A 25,589-nucleotide genomic window follows, 5' to 3' on the forward strand; every position below is an offset into this window, starting at 1 on the left:
CCTGATTCCAGAAGGGCAGCACCACCCACAGGTAGGACAAGACAAGTAACTACCAGTCACAAACACCCACAGTGTTTATACCCACAGCCCTTTCTCACCTCTTACACCACAGTATTCACCCCCAAAGTCATTGCAGGAAAGTAACACACAGTTCAATTCACTGTTGTAGGTTAAAATTTTTCTGATATTCTGATCATCTGCAGGGCAAATGAGCCAGATAAGTTCTGTAGTATTACAATGAATGTAATTGGGATTGTAAGCAAGCAGGGGAACATGAGCTGCTCTTGTACCAAGCACCTGGTGAGAAATGTCCTACACCCTGGATCTGGATCTGTGACTAATTTTCTTTCTGAATGGGTGGAGCAAAGAGAGTTACTGCATGATGCATGAAGACACCAGCCTTCCTCTTCAGAAGAGCCCTTGTGTTCAGAAAAATCTTGACTCAATGTATGTTTAAATTGTAAGAATTCTCTGTATTTTAATGTGTTTTGAATCAGGCTCAGAGGGAACATATCAGAGAGGTATTTCAAAATCTCTTGTTCTAGCAAGGAATGACCTTCAGCTTATTTCCTGGAATGCTTCTGCTAAATTCTTCATTGCCTATCTTTTTAATTTGTCAACACAACACCAATCAGTAAATAACATCACAAGCAAAGTTGCAACCAACTCCCACCCAATACCAATAATTCAATAAAAAAAGTCAGAACTTTGTGTTAAAGATGATCTACACACAAGAAATTTACTCAACTCATTTAATAAAACAGTTTTGTTAAAAAATTATTTAGTAATGATTGGAATTTTACATAGAAAATTCAGAAATTACAAAAGATGGCATTGTATAACAAATATAATCTGAGTATATGAGAAGAGTTAGACACATTTGGTAGTAAGGTCCACAAAAAACCTATGCAAAAGGAGAGAGCAGCTGTTCCTGAGTTAATTGTACTTCTGTTGATATTCTTCTGAGATAACATGACAGCAGCATAAAATATTCTCTTTCTAAGAGAATTAGTGCTAAAAATGTCTCTTCTACTCATTTCATGACTGATATTACACATGCCTTCTCCTGGCACAGTTAAGAGGTTCTCCAAATGCCCAAGAAAGAAAGTATCTAAGGCCTAAAAAAAATACTCCACATGAAAAGCAGTGTACTGTGAGCAGCCTACAGGTAAAAAAATCCCATGCATCTCTCCTTTGCATCTCTCCTCTATACACATACCCATTTATGTAAATTATTCCTTCATAAGGCTTTACAATAAATCTGAAATATTTCAAATCTATATCTAATAAATATTACAAGAAAATATTTTTTCAGTATTTACATATGAAACATATAAAACACGATCACTGTAAGACTACTTCTTCAATTTCATCTTCTAAAGAACCAAGGGTAGTAACTCCTGGCTTGTTTGTAGTGTACTGCAGACGGTGTCTGTTTAGGCTTCTTCCTTCACCAAAAAGCACATTATCTTCTTTTACTTTGACTTTACTGTTTTGATCAACGAAAGGCTTATTACTAGAGTCCCAGTCTATGTCCCAAGGTGGTGTACTGTTATTTTTAGAACGAAGAATGGTACTGGCACTGTTTCCAAAGAGTTGTTCCATTAAATTAGACTTCTTTTCTTTCTTACTATCGAAATCTGCATTTTCCTTAACATTTTCTTCAAATTTGTCACTTTTTTGAGTGAGCCAACTTGGTCTCCCTGATCCCTTCCCAAAGGAAGGGACATAACTACCAAATGCTAACTCACTACTTAAATCTACAGTCCTTACATTTCGTTGCTTCTGCCCTTGTGCTCTTGTGTCATCCTGGCTGTCCTTTACAGGAAATCCATTAGTAACCTTCCCAGGAATCTCAAAGAAGAGATTTGTTTTCTCTTTTTTCTCCAGGGAATCAGATTTTCTTGCTGTATTTATGAGTTGTGCTTGAAAAGCTGGTTTCGTGTTTGATGTATTTTGAATTTCTCTATCAATTTCTTGCATTTTAGCAAGCAGGAACTCTCTTTTTCGCCGCTCTTCCAGCATTTCAGTGCTTTCTCTCTCTACTTCAGGTTTGTGGATTTCTGTCTCCATCTTTATTTTCTCTTCTTTATCCAACAAAAAGTTGCTTTCTTTTTTAATTTTGTCATATTCTTTCATTTGCCACTCTGCAAAAAATTTTTGAACAATATTTAAAATGTTTTAATTTTAAAATACACTTATAAGATTTTGAAACAATGCAACCAAAAGACATTGAGTTTTTAATATGCTCCTCTATGCACAATGTTATTTTCCTGCTGCAAAAATAAATTCTTCAAAAATTACAACTAAATCCACTCCTGGTGTCCTGATAAGGTATAAAAGTTTACTGTCATCTTCCAAAGGCGTTAGGACATTACCCATGTTTTAGAATTTTCAAAGCAATTTGATTTCTCCCAATTGCATTCCCATTTCCTGAGTTTCAATGAAAATGAATACAACATTACTGATTTTAACAGTTCCTTCTTGCACAGTACTTTATTTTTATTTGTCATCACCACTTACATTAGGACAGTCCTGGGATATAAGTGTGGGTTCTTTTTGTTTCATAAAGGGAACTATTTCTGTGAAGCTATCAGGCATCAAAGTCATAGGAGTCATCACCTGTTCCAAGCAGTAAATGATGTGAAATACCCTGTATCAGCTGCATACAGAAAACACCTTTGCATGAGTGTTCTGTGCATCACTGCACGGACTGAGTGACTGTGTACAGCTATGAAAGGACACCAAAGTTACAAATCAGCAGCTTATGGACTGGAATGCTTATGTGTAGAAGAAGGAGGAGGAGGCTTCTCAAATATTTCTCACTTCAAAATACTTTTCCCCCAAGATAACAGATGTGTATTTGGCCAAAAGTTGAATATGACTACTTGGCCCCTCCAACATAGTGACATTCTCCTTTGAACACTTTACTCAAATTTCTGACTTAGGCTTTCACAAAAAGTTCCATGTTTTCTACTGTACTTTGGCTCAGGCTTTCAAAAACAACTGCCATAGTTCAGTTAATATATTTAACATAGTTATTTTTCCATAGCAGATTGTTATACAAGTTAAGAGCCATGTTTCTGTCTGTAAGGTGGAGGAAATACCAGCTTATACCATATGATGGGTAAGGTGGTTAAACCATCTTATTCAGAGACATAAGATCAGATTCTTGGCTTATGTAAGTTGTGATAGAAGATTTTTCACAGATTTTACTTCTGAAAGCAGCTATAGATTTTTAGAATTCTTATCACATAGAATAAGTACTACTGTTCATTAACTGCAATCACTGAAAGAGTTCTTTAACATGACAGGGTGCAGTCCATCTAAAATACTTGAGATTGACTTGTGCATTTAAGTTATTAAGATGCTGTGAAAACCAAATGAATAAAAAAGCAATGTTAATATATAATGACGGAAACTGACATTTCTCAAATAGCCACACCAAATGATTCAGATAACCAGAGCTGAAAAGAGAAACTAAAATTTCAAATTACGTAAGGCAGTAGAAAGTACTGAAAAAAATGGCTATATTAAGGAAAACAGATTTGTTCTACAACAGTAAAAATCTACTTTCTACCTCAGTAACATTTAGCAAGTCAGAGATAACATCAGCATTTACCTTCTATGTCATCCTTGTTTTGTAAAGCACAATCTATCAGACTCTAATACTTTATTGTGGACAGCATTTTTTGGTGCTGCATACTTAATCATAGCTGAGTACAGGGCATGGATTATTCTATATCCCATATTTCTTTCTGATTCTTCTTTGCATAATATAACTGAAAATAATTTTCCACTGTAGTGATCTCTGCAAAATCATTCTGCTCTTCTCACCAGAAACCAGCAGCCTCACTCGATTAGTATTCTACGGTGCATTTTTCAGCCTTCAGCTGCCCATTTCCTTACCGTCAGGAAGTTTTGGAACCCTCTCCTCTACAGACTGTATTTCCTGAAAATGTTTCAGTTTCTCTTCCCTCTCCCTGTCTTGGTCTGGTCTTACGAGTTCTGTTTGCTCTTTCCATTCTGTGTCTTGAGCTTCTTTTTCCTGAAATAAATGAATAGAAAATTGAAGTTGATGGGGAAAACGAGTCAATAACACCAACAACCTCACAAAATCATAAGGACTTCTATTCTGAAATGACATTCTTACTGCTAAACATAAAATGAGTAAGTCACCTTAAACCAAACCAGCTTTGATGACCCAGGGGTTTGCCCCCAAAATATTATCACCTCTAGTAGACTTTTATACACCTGAAACAAAATGAATAGACAAGCAACTCTATTTTGTATTGCACATTTCAGGGAGGTTGCAGATCCAATGCCATAAAGCAAAATTACCACACTCAGGGTGGTTCTCCTTAGAAACCAGAAGTTGTCTTCTTCAAGGAGCCACATATCACCATCATATTCTCTTAACAAGCAAGCAATTAGTTACCCTCTACTTGCACAATCTGACCTTTTTACTCAGGCAAGTGGGTTGTAGATTCAGACAATTTCATTTTGGTACTTAAATTTATGGAGTATTAAGTAACAAACAATCAAAGAGAAAGGTTTAATCTCAGATGACAATTTTAGCTAGTGACTATACATACATATGTATACATATGTAAAAGGCAAGTACCTGCAGAAAAGATAATAACATCAGCAGTAAAAATCAGTAAGACAGAAAAGTAGTGGCAGTGAAGTGAAGAGAAAGTCAGCATAGTCCAACACACGGGAGTGAACTTTGGAGGTTGTACTTATTTTAGAACAAAATAATTTCTAGATTAAAAATACCCTTCTAAGAGAAATAGCTATTACTTAATGAACAAAGAAAAGATGACTGTTAGCCAAAAAACCTCCAAGTATTTTTCCTTCATGTACAAGGTTATCATTGTTATATTAAAAAATACAAACTACATAAGGAGATGGTGGCCAGGTTTTTAAAATGCTTGACTTTAAAAACTGATGTAAGTATAGACTACCCAAACTTAATTTACATTATTCAAAGCAACAGCCATATACAAAACACAGAGCTGGACTCCATGAGCTGCACTTGTACCAATTGTGTGGCTCTGTAACTCACACACCCAAGTATATTCTGGAAGAATACAATAAACTACATCCTACAGAAAGGGTTTGGGAAGAGAACATACAAATGAAACTGCCATGAAAAAGCTTCAGCCACATCAGGAGGCCAGCCAAGACAATCCCCAGAGCACTATTTCTGAAAAAAGGTCCTAGCCTCATGCAATCATAATTTGTACAATTTGTACCAGAATTTGTGTCATTCTGATTTGTAATACCTTACAAATCTCTGATTTTAGCCTGGGGTCACAAAAGTGTTAGCAATACTAATTGGTACTATTTTGTACTAAAAAGGGAAATGGAAAAACGACAAAAAAAACCCCCAAGTGTATTGACAAAGTTGGAAAACCAGAAGAAATACCAGCACTGTGACAATGAGAGGAAGTGTTAGATTTATGCATTGTGAAATAATTCTGGAAAGTAAAAGAAACCATAATTAAGACCATGAGAAAACAGAAAGAAGGCAGCCATCACTGTTTAACAGATTGTTTAAATAAGCATTAGAAACAAAGAAAAAGGGTGAAAATGAAAATGAAGTCTTAAAAACTTCAAAGAAGAAACAGCAACAGAAAAAAAAAAAAATAAATTGAGCTAATGGCTCTCAGACAGAGGATATGATAAACTCTCCAAAAAATGGAGTATATTTCTAGAAAGGTAGAGATTGTCTTAAAGAATGGAATGTTTTTGAAACTGTATTTTCTATATATTTACACATGTATATTTACATATTTTCTAAAATATAAGCTCCGCATTTTACAATCTGATAGGTGAATTGTCTGGACTGGGTCTCAAATTTTTATGGAACTCACTATTTTAGGAAGAATTCCTTCTTTCTTGTTTGCTGTGTCACCACCAGCAAGTTCTGATTCTGGAAGAAGTTCTGCAGGTGAGAAGCATCTGCTGGTTTGTACACCTTTTGTGAGCTGTGGTCCCTTTTTAATATTTTGGTTGTTGGCTGTGGAAAATACAAACTAATTAAATTGTGTTTTCACTTGAAAATATCCCACTATATATCTATCTCTCATTTTTCATGATCTGCAGCAAACAAAAGACTGTACTGAAGTCAGTGGAAGTGGAAAGTACTGACAAGTTTCACACAGTTGTTTTCAGCATCTGTAAAACCTAAGCATAAAAAATATGCATGCAAAAATTCTACTGAAAAAATAATGTAAATCCCACCCTAATGCTACTTATAGGGTCATTACAGTGCACTGAATATTAGTTAAAAAGCCCCACAAAATATCTCACTCATCTTACTGCTTGTCGCAGAATAAAACTCATAAAATTAAAATTCACTTACTTGAATCTTTCAAACACATATACTTATCTCTATGAAATGACATTTTAAAAAATCTGAACCTAAAATGGAATAATGGTAGAGCATCTACAATAAAACGAGCAGCAGACAAACTGTTTGACATACTGGCATTAAATATTTAAAACAGTCCCATAAATTTTTGCTTCGTCTGACAAGTAGATTCTACTGATCCAGTGAAAATAGTCTAAGCACACACACAGACACACATATTTATGTGGGTAGGATAAGGTTTGACACTGTCTTGTCACACCAGAAGAAATCACTGTACTGATATTTTTAGAAGATTATGTTCTGGGACACACATACTGCAAGAAAAAAATGAGCACAGCTCATTTGACAGACAATACATTTTGAATTAGTAAAAAATAAATAAAAGAGATCACTAAAATATTCTTAGTGGTGAAGATACACATTTTTAAAACCTGTTTAATTTATTGTCAATTAAATATTATCTATCATCTATTGGAGATTTTAGTACCAACGTTCCCCTCCTCCTTTACCCAGGAACTTCTGCTATGAAAGGAGTTAAAACTGCTGCTTGGTGAAGTTCTGTGTTTTGGCTCTGCTGCAGTTACAGAACAGCCTAAAAACCAACTTTGTAACCAGTGCTGTGTTGAAAGAAGTGCAAAAAGTCAATGTGCTTGACCAAGCAGCGTCAGGGTTGAGCACTGAGTGGCATGAAAGGTATAAATAACCCAGCTAAGACATTTCAAAGTGATGCTAGTAATTTTTCTGCTTTTATTGCTTTATACAAGTTACCTTTTTTTCTTTGTACAATATCCGTGTCTTTTCTAGGTGATGACTTCAACATACGATTAGCATATATATTTTTTGCTTCAAGTTCTCTTTCTTTTTCCTGTGAATGAAACAGGTAGATACAAGAATGAGTTACTAACTACTATTTCATTTACTGGTCACTAGATAAAACTGTAAATTAAATTTAAAATATACATAGTAAATAGAAATAACAATAGTAAATAGAATAAACAATTGTTTCATCCACTGTTTTAAGGACAACAATCACATTCCTAACTCTGTTTATGCCATGAGAAAGCAGAAAACTTTCTCCCCACAAAAAATTCCTTAGCTAAATATTATAGAGGTAAAAAAAAAAAGTCTCTGCAGTGAAAATAAAACTAAATGCCAGTGGTTCCATTAACACGAACAAGATTTACACCACGTGTATAGATTGCACAACTGAATTTTAAGTGTTGTGAAGAGTTAAACATTTCAAAGCAAGCAATGATATTTGTCACAGGGCATTCAGTATCAGCTAGCAGAGGCCCATTGTATCATAGAGGCATACTTCTCTTTTAGCACATTTACTGAATAAAATACAGAAATGAACAATGAGTATCAGAATTCATCTGACAATGAAAAGGTTTCCAAACTGTAAACTCTCCACTAACAAATCAGGCTTAAAACTCTTAGTCTAAATTACTATTGTTATAGCTACTAATACTACTGCTACTTGCTGGATAGCTGGGAATGTGAAGAACTGGTGCATCTCCAACATATTGACACTTGGAGTTTCAGGAAAATTCTCCCAGAAACTAAGTACTTTAGCTAGAGTCTTACTTTCTTCCCCCCCCCACCCCTAAAGGTAAACTAAGTAGAAAATAACAATATTTTAAGTACTTTTATTTAGAATTTTGACAAGAATGATGGTGGTGTGGGGCCCAAATTAACATTTTCACAAATTCAGCAAGATGTGTGGTTATCACAGATACATCACATTAGTCTTCATGCAAACCTACTATCATGCAAGTATATTAGTAACAAAGCACTACTTACAACTGCATATTTAATTTTAAATTCAAGCCTTCAAAACTTAATTTTCCATAGATTTTGTGGTTTATTCTCAATGCCTGGCTATGTTTTTGATCTTGCTTTTTTTAATTAGTGCTAATGATAATGATTAACACAGAGATATTCCTGTCATAAACACTGTAGGGTCAGAGCACAGAACATTTCAATTTATTGCAGGAAAAGAACTCACACATGGTATATAAATAAGTACACATTAGAGAGTGCAGCCACTGGTAAACTATTCAAACCTGATTACAGATACTTTCAAAGATAAAATCCCAGAACACGGTTAGTAACTTCTATTCCTTTTACACTTTACCTTCAGCTTCTGATTTAGGTCTTTAATCTCTTCTTGGAGAATTCTGTTTTCTTCTTGAGCCTCGTACAACTTTTTTTTCTTTGACTGTAACTCTCGTTGAAAACTGCTACCACTTAATTCAAGATTTCTTTCCAGATCCTTCAATTAAAACAAAATAGTATTTTTTAATAACTGAAGTAATTTTTATAGTCAAATTGCTTAAATAAAATTACAGTAAACCTGTGCCTTGAGTTTAGATATGGACTCAACAATTGCTATAACACTGAAAACATTTAAATCTTTAATCCTAACTGGAGGGGGCAAAGCTGTAGATGCTGCAGCTCATCCTTTTGAGTACTGAGAGGTGATTTGAGGACACAATAGAAACTCACACTACTTTCTGCAAGTCTCTCACCACAGTGGACCTCCAGATCTCTAAGACAAATCTCCCACTGATGAATAAGAGAGAGAATTCCTTCCCTGAAAGTGCAGCATTCGAAGGAAGAAGAAATTTTTAACCTTTCTACCAGAAACTAGCTTGTGATTATGATTTCATTTACATGCCCTCATCTTGTAATAGCTGTTTTAAGTGAAACTGTGTTGATGAAAGCATGAAAAAACCAGGAGAAAATCCCTTAATTTTTAAAGCATGATTCATTTTAACAGGATCCAGTATTAAAAATGCTGAAATACCTAATCATAAAAGTACAGATGACAGATGGTGACACTACAGGATGAAGTGGTTTGACTAACTCAGCCATTTATATGTTGGTACTTTGGGATTTATTTTATGAAAGCTAGTTTCCAGTTTAATCCTTGGATTTCCAGATGTATTATCTCTGTAATGTAATTTAGGTTTAATTACTAGTATAGACACCAAATCTTAACTCCATCTCAATGATATAATTTAAACTAAGAATAGTATAAAATTTAAATACTATATATGAAATATATCTACTATCAAAATAGTACTGCTACCAAAAGATTCAATAGTGTTAACACAATTTTTAAATTAGCTTACAGACATATGCACAGTGTAGGCATGCTTAGACATATTTACAAAAACACAAACATTTTTGCTGGATGAAATTAAAATATAATGGGCAAATTTCTTATAATGGATACCCACAAAAAGGTCTGAAGATTAATTCAGTATTTAAAAAACATGATGTAATTTTATCCAGCTGAGCTCTTAGATGTGCAGAAGAGTGAACAATCAATTCTATTCAACATTCTATTCAAGACTGTATGAATGCTCTTCAAAAATTAAAGAATTATTATATAATTTTTTTTGTTTGGAATTTTAGTGTAAAGTTCCCTAAATACCCAGAAAATTTTACAGACTGTTTCCCACCAAAAGGAGAAACTAGATTGCATGAAGTTGTATTACATCTGCCTGTACTTCTGAAATGTTATTGCTAGGTATAAAACCATTTAAAAGCACAAATCCACAGGTTACTTTCTAACAAAATATGCTTAATTTGTAAAAAGAAATTTGAATGCACAACTACCTCATATGTAACTATATAATCACCTTAGAAATAATTTACTTGATTCTACTTATGGGTAAAACAAAGAAAATACTGGTTTTCTATTTGCTCCACAGCTGTGTAAAATTACAATTCACTGTGGAAAGAAATATCTGTACCAGAATTTCTTACAAAAAGAAAGTCATCCCACCTTAATTCTTTTTTCCCTGTCCTCCAGCTTGCTCTCTGCTAAGGCTAGTTTCTTTGCCAGGTCATCTCTTTCAGCAAGGTGCTTATCTGCAGACAGTTTTTTCAGTTTCTGCAAGACATTTTTTTTCCTGTACAGTTCATCTTCTGTATCTTTCAGCCGTCTCTCAGTTGCACGTTCTCTCTCCTGAGATTTTCGTAGGCGCTCCCTTAATATTCTAATCTCATTGTTGTGCCGAGCAAGGAGCTGAGAGATTTCGTTTTCTGTATCTTCAAACTTATTCAAGGCTTTCTCCTGCCTGTGCTGAAGCCTCTTTAGTGCCCTGTTTTCCTTCTGCAGCTCATCCAGTTTGATGTGGAGTTCAGTCAGTTCATTTCGGAGCTCATTGATTTTCAGCAGCCTAGCAGAAAGAACTCTTTTTGTAACAAGATCTATATCTTTTGCAGGAGAATCCCTAGTGAGGCTCTGAGAACGGAAACCCCACCGTGTCCCTCTTTTGCTTGGTGCATATTTGGAATCCAATTTCTTTGTGGCTGAGAGAGGAAAAATAAAAAGCGTGTTTACTATTAGACAATGCAGTTTGTCTATTCAGACATCCTTGGAATCAAGCTCTGTCTGAAACAATCATACAATATCTAGCAGAGATGGCAGCTTTCAAACCAGACAATAAAAGGCATATATATGATAGAGTTATGCTCCTTTTGATAGCTGAAAAATGGAGATTTATGTCTGTGATCTACTGTAGGAGGTAATATCTGCAGCCATTAATATAGGACCCTTGTAAAGTAATCATCCGCAAATCATCTAAGAAATAAGAGTTATATTTTGTTAATATTTGATACTGTTTATTAAAATGGTTTAGAAATACTATAAATGCATACAAAATTATCACATGCTTTTAAAATGGCAACAATTAGCTAAACATTAGCTAGTTATGTATTATGCAAGATGTAATTCTCCCAGACAAATGCAGTAGTATTTTCAAATCCAGCTGCCATGCTTACAGACAAAACAGCAGCTTTCAAAGGCTCTATGCAAAAAGCCTCCAAAGCAAAATTATAAATCCCATGAAAATTCAGTTCACCCTAAATAATTTATTCTTGTATCACAGTTATTTTCCACAGTATTCTCATTTGATTACTTGTATGCAACGCTTGCATTCCTATTTGTTACTATTATTATTATTGTCATCCCCACACATAAAAGCTGAATGTTTTGTTTCTATCTTATGTGCCTCTCATGCCAAGTTCAAAGAATGAATCATATAATCCACTAAAAATATCTCTTAAAATGAGTGAATTAATAGAGTGCATAAATCCTTAAGGAACACCAGTGCTCAAAAGAAGTAGACTGAGCTGCAGTTTGTAATTCTGGCTTGAAAGCTGGGATACAGCAACAGTCCAGTTACATGCACACAGACAGTGTGTGTGACAGCAAATTCTTCCTCCCCTTTGCCACTCACCATGTTTCTATTCTACTGAGAATATTTATCAGCAAAAAAAAACCAGCTCGAAAATACCTTATTATAATTTTCTCTAGACATTTTGCAAAAATACTCATTCTTTTTCTGCTCGGTGCTCATTTTTTCCACAGCTTGGGCAAACAAAAGGAGGTGTGTTTTTCCCTTTACAAAGAACACTTATTTCACATTCAAGTGTGAAAAGATTATCTAATACATGCACTGCAGGAATGATGCCACTCCTATCACCAACTAAACGAGTTTCCATTAACCCTAGACTTGCAGCCCCATTAAGAATTTCTCCTAATTTAGGGCACATAAAATTCCACTACCAATATTGTACTTTTGATCATATAGTTACATTGGGGAATAGTGTATTTCAAGACAGTGTAATAGGACATTCATAATACCTTCATGTAAGAAAAAAATAAATAAATCTGACTATGCAAACAAAGAACTGGTCACACATCTGCCTCTCTAAATTAAATAGCATGGTGGAACTGCAGTTTTTGGTTCCCAGACAGATAAACCATGACTACGATGGAGGAGATGCCACTTCTGAACACAGAGAAGCTCAACAAAACAGTTGCACCAGGATATCAACACTGTCAAGGATCTGAAGAGACACATTCCCTGAGCAAATTAAACACTTAAGGTCAGACCTTCTGGCACAGCCTAGACTGTAATACAGACCAAATGATTCACACAGTGTCAAGCATTTATCAATGAACAAAAACATCTCCCCAAGAAAGGGAGGGCATGCTATGACTTCACCAAAAAATTTATACAATTACTTAGAATAAGCTGCCAAAGTGTGGCAGAAATCCTTCACAGCCCTACTTCAGCTGAGGGCCTGCATAGACATTCTACTCTACTTTGCAGGGATGTTCAGCTCCCTAAAACTCTATCAAAAAAGTAGCCTATGTCTGTGAGGGAGCTCAAAGTGGAATTGTGCCATCTCCAATTGGAAATATTTTATCCTCAGAGAAGAAGCAGGAAAAAGATCCTTAAAATACTCTGCAATGCTTAGTCAACTAGGCTTCCACAAGACAGGTATCTGCAGGTTATTTGGTCATGAAAATTTTAACAATTGTCTCCTTTTTACAGGCTGCATACCAAGGACTTGTCTTGGGTTTTGGCCTTGAGCTTTTTGTCAATGACAAAGAGAAAGCATGATTCAACAGAAGGCTAGTATAAAAGCCATATTCACTTGTGAAGAAAACTATGAAGAATTCTGAAAATCACTAAAACTCTTCCTTATGCAGGTTAATTTCAGTTTTCAATGTCTACCTGCCATCTGTAGCATAATTCACATGAACTGCATTTGTGGATGCCAGTTTCTCTTTTTTGAGTTTTCAAAGATAATTTACTCTTTGGAGCAGCTACAAAGCAGCAATTTCTGCTACCTACCTACCTTGGTAGTGCAACAGGCTGTTTGAAGTCTGTGTTTTGTGATGTCTTTTTTCTTGGCTTGTAGATGGAGAGCTTAGCACTGGTGACTGGCTGGATGAACGAGATGCATTACCTTCATCTGAATAATAGGAGTCACTATTTTTATCCTCCTGTGATTTCCTCTCCTGTTCAGAATCTGGGCTCCTTACTCTTTCTCCCATTTTTCAGATTTAAAGGCTTTCCACTTGTTTCTCAAAGACTGCTCATTTTGGCACAAAGGATCTTTTAGTTGTCACAATGGCAGCAGCTGGATTATTTCCTCCAGTTTATCATCTTCATCTCCAAGCACTAGATCTCTGCAGTTTAGTTCAGTACACCAAGCAGTAGCTATCATTCAGAATCCATATTTCTGTAACAATTTAGAGAGTGAGAAAAAACAGTGAGAACGGTTTTGCTAAGAAAGAATGTTGTTTAAGAAAGGTAAAAAAGCTGTAAAATTATTCATTATTCCTATAACCTTATGCCACACACTGTGCTACCTATAGCTTGTTTATATTAGTAATTATATTTGTATTAATTATTTATATTAAATGGGACAGGCATCACTCCAGAAATGCTCTTAGTATTACATTCAATACACTGAAGTATTTCAATCCTAAAAGAGAAATCAGAATACTAACATGGCTGAATCTAGAGTAAGAAACTATTCTGAAGTTAGAAAAGGGAAAAGAAGAATTTAGAAAACAAAACTGAACACAAATGAAAGTCTATTGGTATTCAGGAATCTAATTTAGACATATTCTAAACATTTTTAACCAAATGAATTAACAACTTATTTGTGAGCCTAGAATTGAGATATTAGTAGAATTTGACTAAATCTTCCATTTCTCAATTTCTGACATTCCAACAATGTTAAATAATGGACTTGAAAACCGATTGTCCCATTTGTGGGGAAAACATCCAGTTCCTAACCCCTAATGAGACTGTACCTATCTATCCCAATCTTCACCCTGAAAAGTACTCCCATACCCTACAACATCTGGTGCTTCATACCTTCAAGCACTAGCCAGAGCACACACATTTGTGTCACGTGTATTTATATATCTATATATATATATATAGATAAATAGATAGATATATTTATATCTGATAAGGGAGACCACACCACCAGTACATGATAAACATTACACCTACAGCAGGTATAAAATAAGAAGGGCCACTCCTGCAACCTGATGCAAACTGAAAAAAATCCCACAATCTCAAGGTGAAATCATCCCATTTTGTATTTTGAAATGGTTCCTGAGAATGCAATGGAGCAAATATATTCAAAATTTTCTTCACCTTCTCAGTCAAAAGAATTTTCTCGACAGTTTAGGAAATGTTTTACTGACTATGCTCAGTTTCCCTTGTCTTTTGCCTCTCTCACCACTCTTGGCAGCTTTCAAGCTTAATTTCACCATCTCTTTCTTTTCAATCCAACTTTGAGATATGAAGCCTCTAGTGGGTGAATAAATAGGACCTGCATCAGAGCCCATCAATTCCACCTGTTGAATGACATAACCTCCTAGCTGATTTCCAAATGGCAAAGCAAATTACACAACAAAAAATTGAGCTGCTTTCAGTCAAAACTGCTCAATGCCGCAGGACATTCAACATACCTGTAAATGAACTGTAAATTTTTCACTATATTATTTCCCAATAAAATAAACTTGGCCTGCTTCTCAGCCTTCACTGCCTATACATGCATTATTGCAGAGCCAAGCAGAACAGAAATGTCAGCTGCCAAGACAGTTTTCATTACAAATTCAAGCTTTCTGGCTCAATTCACTGTTAGCACAACTCTGTCTCCAGTGGCTGGAATCCATTTGGCCTCATAATCTATACAGAAGGAATTAGAGGAATAAATACCCCATCAGGTTTCTTAACTGGGAAGATGCTTGGAAATTGATACTGAACTACCTGGGAAAGAATATTTTTTGTTACTTAGGAAGCAGCTTTACAAAATAATGTTTTTTAAACACCTAAATATTTTTGAAGTGATCCAAAAAATTAGATGCCAAAAATTTATGTCAAGAGACTCTGAGGAAAACTAAAATTTCACTGCAAAGCCTAGAAAGTTAAATAAGCTATGCTTGAAATCACTTGTCCTAGAGATTGCTAAACACATGCTGAAAGGTATCATTATTTAAACATTTAAACAATCAGGAACAAATGTTCTTTTTTCTTACAAGATAATGGAGTTAATAAAATTATTTTGAAAGGATGTACCTAATCACAACTGTAACTAAGATTATGTAAGAATATTAGAACATATCTGAGTGCTTCCCTATTCCCAAACACTTCCTTTCCTAACTCCTGGCCCCACAAACACCTGTGCAGAATGAATGTTATTTTGCTACTTGAAGAGCAAAACAAGCCTGAATGGGCAGCATTTTTGGGACAATCTGTTCTTTAGAGGATGCACAGGCAAGACTGCATCAGGTCTGTCTCCATAGGACAGAATTTCAGGGAATGCAAAAAAAATAGAAACTAATATATGAAAGTACAAAAATAATATGAGATATAAAAATAGTACTCTGGAGGCAAACACCTCATATTCTTACATTCAGGGGAAGCATAAATGCCTACAGTTCATGTCTAATTATATATATAAAACAAGAGCACTCACTTTCATGTACTGACAAAGCTGATCAGATTTTTCATAGCTCACAAGAGTTCACCGAAGAGGCAATAATCATTTTGAAGAATGCTTTTCATAACTCAGTGTATTTAAAGCAAACAAATTGTAAGAACTGGAGGATTAGAATTATCCACCACTCCTGTACTGGATATTCCCCATTCCTGAAAATATTTTGCTAAGTACCATTTTGACATACAGCAACATAAATGAACAGGAATTTTCAATGCTTTCTGGAAGTATTTGAAAAGCAATGGAATGAAAACAAATTGAAAAAGGTAAAACAAAGAAAGCCCCCTTGAGGAATCCCCAAAAACATCTTTAGGATCTTCAAATGGTTTTCAGTTTCATAAACCAGTAATATTATCATGTTTTCCATACAAAACAAAAAAACCTTAATCTGTCAAGTCTTGCCAAATTAATTTTTCCAATAGTTTATAATACAATTTGATTAACAAAAGATTCACAGTTTATCTTGAGAAAAAAATTAACTAGGATACTTGAGTTTTACTTCAGTGAGCCTATGAACTGTTTAATTAAGAAATGTTTTGGTTCCCTGACTTCCCAATTGTTACAACCTAGTTTGAGTTGATTATAAAGTAAGTTTAACCGTGTGAATAAGATCCACAAAGATATCTATTTTTCCCTGCATGTTTAATAAGTTGTAAGGACTGATGCATTGTGGATTAGCAGTGGGTCTACTAAGCTCCACCACTACCATCAAAATCCCAATCCTCTCACCTCAGAAGCTCAAGGCATGCTTTTAGAAGCCTAATGAATTGAGATCACATCAATACAGAGTGGCTGAAAGAAATCTGGGACTTGAACAAACTTTAGAAATAGTTTTGTTTCCAGGATTTCATACTCTTTGGCTTCTGCTACTTCTATCTATTGCTATTATTTACAGTTTTGTATCAAAAATACGTTCATCATCACAAAAAGCAACCAAGCACCAGGCCACAAAGGACATGACAGACAAAACAGAGACCACAAAACAACTGCAAGGGTGACAGGAGATTCCCTATTACTCCAAAGTAAATCACACAAACAGAAATTGAACCGTGGGATTACAGGTATTATGCAATAGACAGAAAGGAAAATTGCTTAGCAATTCTTCTTAGGCAGTGCACCCAGAGCTTATGTAGTGCAAGACTCATAAAACTTTTAATGTCCTTTTCAGTATGAACACCCTTCCCAGACCACGGGAAGCTCAGTGCTTTTGCTGGTCACTGACTGGCACTTCCCCTGTACAAACACTGACCTCTAATGGCCCGCTCTGTTCTTCCACCTATTCTGAGTTAGGGACAGTGCTAGGAAGCCAGCTTCAGACAAAAGCATCAATCCAAATTATTGAAGTGCTGAACTTAAAAGCAAAGAATAATTTCCTCTCCTTCCTCTTCCCTCCTCTCCCTACATCCTTCTTTTTCATATCCAAATACTGTAGGTTTTCCAGAAGAGAACGGAGCAAAATAATTTACTTTTATGACATCAAAACATACTGAGTGATGAGCCTCAGTGAGTACTAAGTATAATTTCATTAGGTATTGCAGCTGCTGACTTAACTGTATGCAGTTTTTCTAGGTTCACTAGCTTTTTACAAAATCGCAGGATCAATTAGGTCGGAAAAGACCTCTGAGATCATCTAGTCCAACCCGTGACTGGACACCACCACGTCAATAAAGTAAGAGCACGATGTGCCATGTCCAGTCTTTCCTTAAACACCTTCAGGGATGATGACTCCACCACTCTGAGCATTCCTATGTTTAGTAACCCCTTCTGTGAAGAAATTGCTCCTAATGTCCAACATAAATCTCCCCACAGATTAAGACTGTTGCCTTGCTCTGCATTTTGGTGAATTAAAACGCTGTATGGTTTTAAGAGCCAATGTTGCATTTACCTGACTCTGTCCCAGTAAACCACAAAGTTACTTGTGCCAGATCTCAAAACGAAGAATCTGCTCTAAGTCCCAGGTTAGGAATGAGGAAATGGCACTTCAAGCAGAGCACATGCAGGCCAGTCCTACAACCGGGAGAAGAGATTGCGTTTCTAAATCAGCCAGCGTCACGGGGGCCCGCGCTGCCGCTCGAACCGCACCCACACCCCGGTGCGTGCGGACTCACCCGGCTCAGCCCGGCCAGCCCAGAGCAACCCTCCGCTTCCCGCAGCAAACAGGCAGCTCTCCTTCGCTCGGCGGAGACCTTCTCAAAGAACACATCCAATGTTATTTTCCAGCGGCACTTCGCGATGGCACGTTTTAAATGCAATCACCGAAAGCTACATACACTAATTGGCTACGGAGCAAAGGAAGCGAACACCGGCGGCCCCAGACCTCTCGGAGGCCAACCCCAGGCCTAGGCCCGGGCCCGTTCCCAGCCTCCACAGCCCCCAGGAGAGCACGGCCCCGCGGCGGTCTTGCCCTCCCACCGTGCCGCTCCCTGCGCCCCGCGATGTCCGCGGTGTCCCCGGCCCGTCCCGGCGGTACCTGCCGGCCCTCGGCCCGCCCGGAGGACGCGCCGGCGGTTGCCGCGTTACGCTTAAAGGGGCCGCGCGGCGGCCATTGACAGCGGCTGCCCGGCAACGGGCGGTGGGGCGGGGGCGGGCTCTCCTCGTCAGCCATTGGCTACCCGCCCTGCCAGCTCGGCGGCAGGCTCTTCCCATTGGCGGGAGCCTGAGCCCCGGCTGCTGATTGGCTGAGGCGCTGCTGGGGGGATGCGGAGGGGCTGAGCCCTGTGGCGCCTGCAGGGGGCGCTGCGGGCCGGGTGAGCTCCGCCGGGCTGCGGCCCGAGGTGTGTGTGCCCCTATACCGGCAGGCCACGGAACCCTGCCCTGCCCTGCCCTGCCCTGTCCTCCGGCAGGCTTCTGAACCCTGTCCTCCGGCAGGCTCCGGAACCCTACCCTGCCCTGTCCTTTCCCGCCTGCGCTGCCCTGCCCTCCCCTCACCGTCTTGGTGCTGTTGGGCGTGTGTGTGGCATCGAAGGAAAGCAGCCCATGGAAAAGCACCGGGGGTGCTGGTTTGACAGCAGCATGAGCCAGCAGTGCCCAGGTGGCCCAAGAAGGCAAAAGACATCCTGGCCTGTGTCAGCAATGGTGCAGCCAGCAGGAGCAGGGCGGTGATTGTGCCCCTCTGCTCAGCACTGCTGGGGCCACACCTTGAGTGCTGTGTCCGGTTCTGGGCCCCGCACTACAAGAGAGACACTGAGGGGCTGGAGCGAGTCCATAAAATGGAGCTGGTGAAGGGACTGCAGCACAAGTACTGTGAGGAGCAGCTGAGGGAGCTGAAGGTGTTTAGCCTGGAGAAAAGGTGTCTCAGGGGAAGCTTTTTGGCTCTCTCCAAGTCCCTGAAAAGAGGTTGTAGCCAGGTGGGGGTCAGCCTTTTCTTCCAGGCAGTTAATGACAGGACAAGAGGACATAGCTTCCTTCAAGCTGCTCCAGGGGAGGTTTAGGTCGGACATAGGAGGCATTTCTTCACAGAAAGGAATATTAGACATTGGTATGGACTGCCCAGGGAGGTGGTGGAGTCACCATCCCTGGAATGTTTAAGGAAGGACTGGATGTGGCACTCAGTGCCATGGTCTAATTGACATGGTGATGCTCGGTTACAGGAGGGACTTGACGATCTCAGATGTCTTTTCCACCCTAATTATTTCTGTGATTCTGTTCAGAGAGCTGCCCAGGAGCATAAAGGTAGCAGAGCAGCCTGCCCAGTGCTGGGATCCATCGTATCACCTCACAACCCCTCTGGGCAGTAGGACCAAGGAAGCCTTTGGGGAGCCTTGGACATGTTCTGGCATTTCCAGTTTGAACATAAGGCTTTGGGCCAGGGTGGCACCTGGGGATAATGACGGGTCAGGGATGAGAGCAAAAGCAGGGAGCAAGGATGGATTGGACTGACAAAAGGATGAAAGTATTGCCTAAAGCTGGCAAAAAGGCTTGAATTCAAAGGTAGTCCTAATGTAAATGAGGCTCTTGTGGTTTATGTCACAAAGAAGCAAGAGGGTTTCTAAACCTTGGCTTTTATCACTCCAAGTTACTGCTATTTTTTTTCTTCTAATGTTAATCTTTATTAACAAAGAGAGAGGAAGGGAAAAGGAAACAGGTGATCTTGCTTGCTTCACTTGCTGATGGAGTATGTTATGATAGCACAGTGATGAAAGTGGCACAAGAATTTGGGTGGAGCAGGATAAAGTAGAACATTTCCGATGAAGATTATAACCTGCCTGTATGGGAAAGCATAAATGGACATTCTTGAGAGGGCATTCTTTGCCCTTGGCAGAACTGTGTCTCCACAATACTGAATGTTCAAAATTAATGCTCAGTGCCCATTAAATGAAAATAATAAAAATGGAGGAAACAGGACAAAGTTTTGGTTTTGTTTACCAAGGAAATATTTTCGGGCACAACCCATCACTTCACAATAAAAATAAGGAAATATATGAGGAAAATACAATTCTAATGCACTTCAAATTAAAATATTGCCATCCCTTCCTCCCTGACTATAAATTTTAGGAAGAAAAAGAAAAAAAAACCCCAAATGTGATTATAAAAGACTTGAGAGATTCTCAAAAATTATGTGTATTGTGCACAAGAACTCTGAATATGTTTAATTAATTTACTGGAAAATGTAATTTAATGAGTAGGCTAGAATGCAATCAGAAACATGTCAGCATAAACTCTGTAAAAGGAGAGGAGATGTATACTGGTATTTCAGAAGCACAGAAGTAGCTGTGCAGTATAACCTGACATGGAGTCTCCCAACCTGAATGGAGTTTTTCATTTTTTGATCCTAATATCCAAGAAAACAGGCATGAAGCATGCAAAAAACCCCAGCAACTAGTCTGTGAATTTTCCTAATTTTCCGTAATTGCACTTAATATTTTTGCTGTACTTGCATTGCTATTATGAAATTGGTTTCAATAAACAATAAAAACTCATGTGGATCTCTTTAAAATTCATCCTCTGTGGCTTTGTGTAGCTCGCCCTTGTGCTAAACAGCGAAAGCATATAATTCATCACAGCAATGCTGGCAGAGAATCATTGATGTCCTTCAAAAAGATCCAGGGAATGACAAAGATGGAATAATTTTATTGCTTGCAACTGGAGGAAATATATTGCTTGTATCTGGCAGCAAGCCAAACTAGAATCTGAGATGCTGTTGCTGCTGTAAATAGGATGAAAGGGATTCATAATCCATCTCCATGCCCACCGTAGCTAGGAAAACTGTAAGCAGAAAAAGCAATTAAAAAACAAACAAACATGAGAAAGCATTAAAATACGTGGGAGAGACCTTTTTTTGTGTTGCTAATTCATAGACTAATTGCCATAGCTAACCATTTGAGGCCTGGTTAATGACTAACGAAACATTAGTTACTGAATATGGGTAACACAGGTATTGAATTTAGGCAGTGGGTATGTGTAATCCAGGTATTGAGTCATAATGAAACAGTCCTCTTGTTCACAGTAAATGTCATCAGATTTCTCTCTCAAATGCTTCATCCAGAATAATACCTACAGATTTGAATCAGCTGCTGAGCTGGAATAAATTCAGATATTGTGAAATGTTGGCATAGGAATTGATAGAAATTTATTAGTCTAAAATCTACAAATTATGTATTTTAGATATTGTCCTAACAACCTAACAGTTGATACACAGCAGATAATTGATGGTGCTGTATTGCACATTCCCTTGGACAGAACAAATAGATGAATCACCTGAGCAATAAATAAAGTTTTGCAGTTTTCTTCAGTTTGTGTAAAGCAAGTCTGATGTCTTAACTGCTTGCTTGGTTGGGAAGGTCATTTAAACAGTGTTTAATTCAAGAGCTGTAGAAGGCTCAGAAGGAACAGCCCTAGCCTTGGAGCTTAACTGAGGGGAGGGATGCTCTAGAAAGGGGGGGGGGGGGGTGTGAAACTTTTCAAATGCTAAATGAGGACATAATGTACAGTTTGCTACTTCCAGAGGTTCCAAAAGGGATAAAACCACCAGGCTTATTCAGATGAGTGCAACCTGTTCTCATTTAATTGTTGTACATAAATATTGATGGGAAACCCCTGATGTATAGGAAAAATGCTATTGATTTTCACTGCATCATAGAAATATCTGTGGCAAACTGAGTGGGAACTGTTACTGCACCTAATGTGATGGATAAAACAGATTCCCCGAATTGACAGAACAAAGATGACATTCAAATTTGAAAAGGGAATATCTTTCTATTATTGTTTTCAATACCACAATTTCTGTAGGAAGTGGGGACTTAAAGAACCCATGGTCATACAAATGAGGGTGCCTAAGTGATGTGCTGCTTGCTTTAACCAGAGTACATGATGTGGAAATTCACCATGAGATTCAGACTTAGACAGACATTCAGTTTCTGCAAAAGATCAAAGTCTGGTTAAAACTGTCAGACAAGGTATGAAGAACCAAAGAAGAGCCCTTTTGGCTCCTTCAGCCTTCACATTTTCTGATGTTTTCCCTCAGAATAGGCCATATGATACTGCCTGGTACATGCATAAACCTTTATGTACATCTCCCTGCATGTACACTGAAGGTAGTACTTCACATACACACTTACAAAAACATCTTTGTTCCGAATTGAGGGGTTTGTACTATAGAGGTTTTGGCTTAAAGCAGATCTGGGTAGTCAGGAGTGCTTGTTTAGTGTCCAGTAGTAAGGGAGATACTTATAAAATAGAATAATAGAATAATTTAGCTTGGAAAAGACCTTTAAGATCACTAAGTCCACCCATAATTTATTCCCTCTGTCTCCTATGAAGGTGGCCTGTGAAGTAACTCAGATCTCTGTATTAGAGCATGAATATGGATGTAGGTAGAGTCCAGTTGAAGGTTTTTTCCTTAATATATGGTGGAATATTGTCCTGAATACAACATACATTGTGTATGAGCACATACTTCCCTTTGCTCTCAACTATCTGCAATCATATAATCAAAATATTTCAAATTGTAATGCAAATAAATGTCAGTCTGTTTTGACATTATAAATATTCATGGTCTCCTTGTAATTTTTAATGCATGTGTCAAAATAAGCTGTGGTTTTGTTGGAGCCAGCTGTTTTTCTTACTGCATGTTCACCTACCCTGAGAAATCAAAAGCCCAAGATCACTTTCAGAGCTTGCCTCCCATGTCCTGGGCTCTGAAGTGACCCAAAACCTCTCCACTGTTTCTTTTCACAAGTGCTCCTGACTCATAGGCTGAGAAGCAACAGCTCACCTTTGACAACTTAGTGTTATAACTCTTTGAAAGAATGTCTTTTGGTGTCACTTCTTATACTGTGTCTGCTTTCAACCCCCTCAAGAGGATTTTCTTGAGCATTCTCTGACCGTGGTGTTTTGGAGCTGCTTTGGCTCTCCTGACACCCCTTTTGTGTCTCTGACAGGCACCAGAGAAAAGGGTTCTGTGAACTCAGCTGAACTTGAGGATGTATAAAAGAAGCACGTTGGGCATTGTTCATGGGGATTTGTTTTTAACAATACAAACTTCCAAAGCTGTGAAATACTGAAATATTAAAGGACAGATATAATGCAATGAAAGAAACATTTATGTGTACTTCACAGCACTGGTTGATTTCAGAGGTTTTACAAATTTATCAGAAATTCTTTGTGTTAGTATACTTGGTTGGATTTTGAGCTCACAGAGAAATACAAATGAATAACATAAAGTGAATCACAGGAATACAATTTGCAATGGGATGACAATGTTAACACTTGCACATAATAAAATAAGGTGCTCCATTACTATAATGTGGACTGCTCATATAGGTGTGTTTTAGCAGGGACACAAATTAAAACAAAGTAATTATTGCCAATGGTCTAGCAACAAGTGTTTTATAAGCAATTTTAATTACAGAAAAGCCCAGTAAAGCCTGGGAAGGTGGCGACGATGCTGAGCAAACAAGTATTGAATGTTTGATTAGGAAAAAAATATTATTTAAAGGAGACATTTCAGTTAAGGACATCTTTCTCCAGGAGACGTGCTACTGGGAAGAAAATTTCACCCATATTATTCAGGACTTGGCAGTTTTATCTTAAATGCTAAACCTTGGAAAGTTTTAGTAACATTTTTCCAGAAAACCACATTTTGAAGGACAAACGTGACATCTGTGGACTTGTTTCCGCTGCATTTTCATAATCTGCAATTTCATATTCACAATATGTATATTAGTCTTTGACCAAAAAAAAAAAAAATGCAGTGACCAAGTTATTTTGAAAAATTCTTTAAACATAAGCAATGTATGTTGCTTCTGAATATCCATCTCTTTTGGCTTTAAAATTAATTTTTATTGCTAGGATAGAAAATGAATTTTCTTCTGTCTCTGTAGTTTTGTGATATACATTATGTTGTAGAGGAATGAGGTCAAATGCATCTTTGATATCAGCAAAAAGAATGGATGTTTTATCAAAATAAATTTGGCCCAGTGTTCAATGTGAACTGCTTTGAAAACAGTTTTATTCCTTCAGTTACATAGAAAAATTGTCCCCTTAAAAAAAATAAATCTATACTTAGAACATAGACATATCTTGATTAGTAGTGTTTAACCCAGAAAAAGATCTGAACAACTCACACCACTTCTAGACACCTTATCATGTAATAAAATTCTATTTGTTTTTCTTTAAATTGAATGCTTCTTATGAGGAAGAAGTGCCAACATCTCAGCCCACAGTCTTGTTTATCACAGATTTTGGACAAGTAGGAGGTAGGGATTTGAACCCATTCATAGGAGAGAATTGAAACTTGGGTTCTTGGATTTTTGGATGTGCCCCAAGTCAAACTTGTTTGTGTAGGCAGACTGAAATTATCCATGATATATGTCCAGAGCTGCCCATTGCTGTGGAAGCATAGATGCCTCTGAGTCAAACATGTGTCTTGGGCACTTTGGGCACCACTGATTAGGACAGCAGCTTGGTGACAGCGTTTTTGACTTCATATCCTTGCTTTGTCAAAATCCTATGTAGGATGCATTTGTTGCCTTTACAGCTTGTAGTGCATAAATTCTTGAAATGTGTTCATCAGCTTACTGGAATTCTCCTTATTGGTATTAAATAACACTGGCTTCAGTCATCCTTGTGAGTCCCTTCCAACATCAGGATATTCTATGATTCTATGAACATCCTTTTTGTCTTCTCAGGATTTGATGTAGTTTAACTCCCCCTGCTCCCCCTTCCCAAATGCTAGAATATGATACTGCTGATTTTGTGCCTCCATACTGTTCCATACTGTGCTTCAAGGATGCTTAGATTGATGAAGACTGCTTTCTGGATTTTTTTTCCCCTTTCTGTTTTATAACCAAAACTGTCAATCCTCTTCTAGTAACTAATGGGATTCTGTAGTTGTAAGAAAAGCAAGGACAGTGACTGAACTAACCCAGACTGCAGGGGAGGGATGTTTCATATAGTCAGAGAAGAATCCTGGGTCTGCTCAGACAGGTTGAAGGACTGCAGTAGGGATGTTTACAGAAAATATTGCTGGATTTGAGGGCCTAGTCCTCTGACAGCTCATATCATCAGTGAAAAAGGAGATGTGTCCATTCAAGCAAAGTGAATGAAATGGGTTTTAGTCTCACTTGCCTTATCATTTTCTGGTCATCATGTGGTTAAAGTAATAAAAAACCAACCAGAAGCATTGATCACTGGAGATTTAGTCCAGTTCATTCCCTGGATACTGTCAGGAGATAACAGTTTGGAGAGAAAAGTGGCATTATATCTCTGAAACCTGTCAGCCAGAATAAGATAGGCAGTTGTGGTGTCCAGGTGGTCCACACTTTCGAGAAGGTGTTGAAAAACTAAAAAGGCTGGATCCCAGCTCCAAGGTCACTGCCAATCTGGAGCAGCATCGACCTTGACAAGGAAAGCGGGGTACCTGTGCCAGGGAGATAAT

At 37.8% G+C, this 25,589-nt stretch overlaps 1 protein-coding gene across 4 annotated transcripts; it reads right to left on the reverse strand.

Moving 5' to 3' along the window:
- Positions 1 to 741: 741 nt before the first annotated feature.
- Positions 742 to 18,283, reverse strand: LCA5 (lebercilin LCA5). 4 transcript variants are annotated; one of them, XM_056486921.1, is made up of 10 exons: positions 18,183 to 18,279; positions 17,821 to 17,898; positions 17,598 to 17,719; positions 13,046 to 13,432; positions 10,176 to 10,705; positions 8,517 to 8,654; positions 7,148 to 7,244; positions 5,880 to 6,025; positions 3,910 to 4,048; positions 742 to 2,147 (listed from the first exon to the last, which is right to left on the reverse strand). In XM_056486921.1, the coding sequence occupies exons 4-10, from the start codon at positions 13,242 to 13,244 to the stop codon at positions 1,345 to 1,347; spliced, it is 2,052 nt and encodes a 683-aa protein (XP_056342896.1). In that variant the 5' UTR covers positions 13,245 to 13,432; positions 17,598 to 17,719; positions 17,821 to 17,898; positions 18,183 to 18,279; the 3' UTR covers positions 742 to 1,344. The 4 variants fall into 4 exon arrangements, with proteins under 4 accessions (XP_056342896.1, XP_056342895.1, XP_056342898.1 ...); XM_056486922.1 differs by having other exon boundaries at positions 748 to 2,147; positions 17,983 to 18,183; XM_056486920.1 differs by lacking the exon at positions 17,598 to 17,719 and having other exon boundaries at positions 18,183 to 18,283.
- Positions 18,284 to 25,589: the final 7,306 nt, after the last annotated feature.

This window comes from Oenanthe melanoleuca, chromosome 3, assembly GCF_029582105.1.
Source record: "Oenanthe melanoleuca isolate GR-GAL-2019-014 chromosome 3, OMel1.0, whole genome shotgun sequence".
Classification (NCBI taxonomy): domain Eukaryota; kingdom Metazoa; phylum Chordata; class Aves; order Passeriformes; family Muscicapidae; genus Oenanthe; species Oenanthe melanoleuca.

Coding starts and splice junctions, on each gene's coding strand:
- LCA5 (XM_056486920.1), bottom strand. CDS start 13,244: ATGGGAGAAAGAGTAAGGAGCCCAGATTCTGAACAGGAGAGGAAATCA. Junction 8,655..10,175: donor ACAGGGAAAAAAGAATTAAG/GTGGGATGACTT, acceptor TTTTAATTGAAG/GATCTGGAAAGAAATCTTGA. Junction 2,148..3,909: donor GGTTCCAAAACTTCCTGACG/GTAAGGAAATGG, acceptor AATTTTTTGCAG/AGTGGCAAATGAAAGAATAT.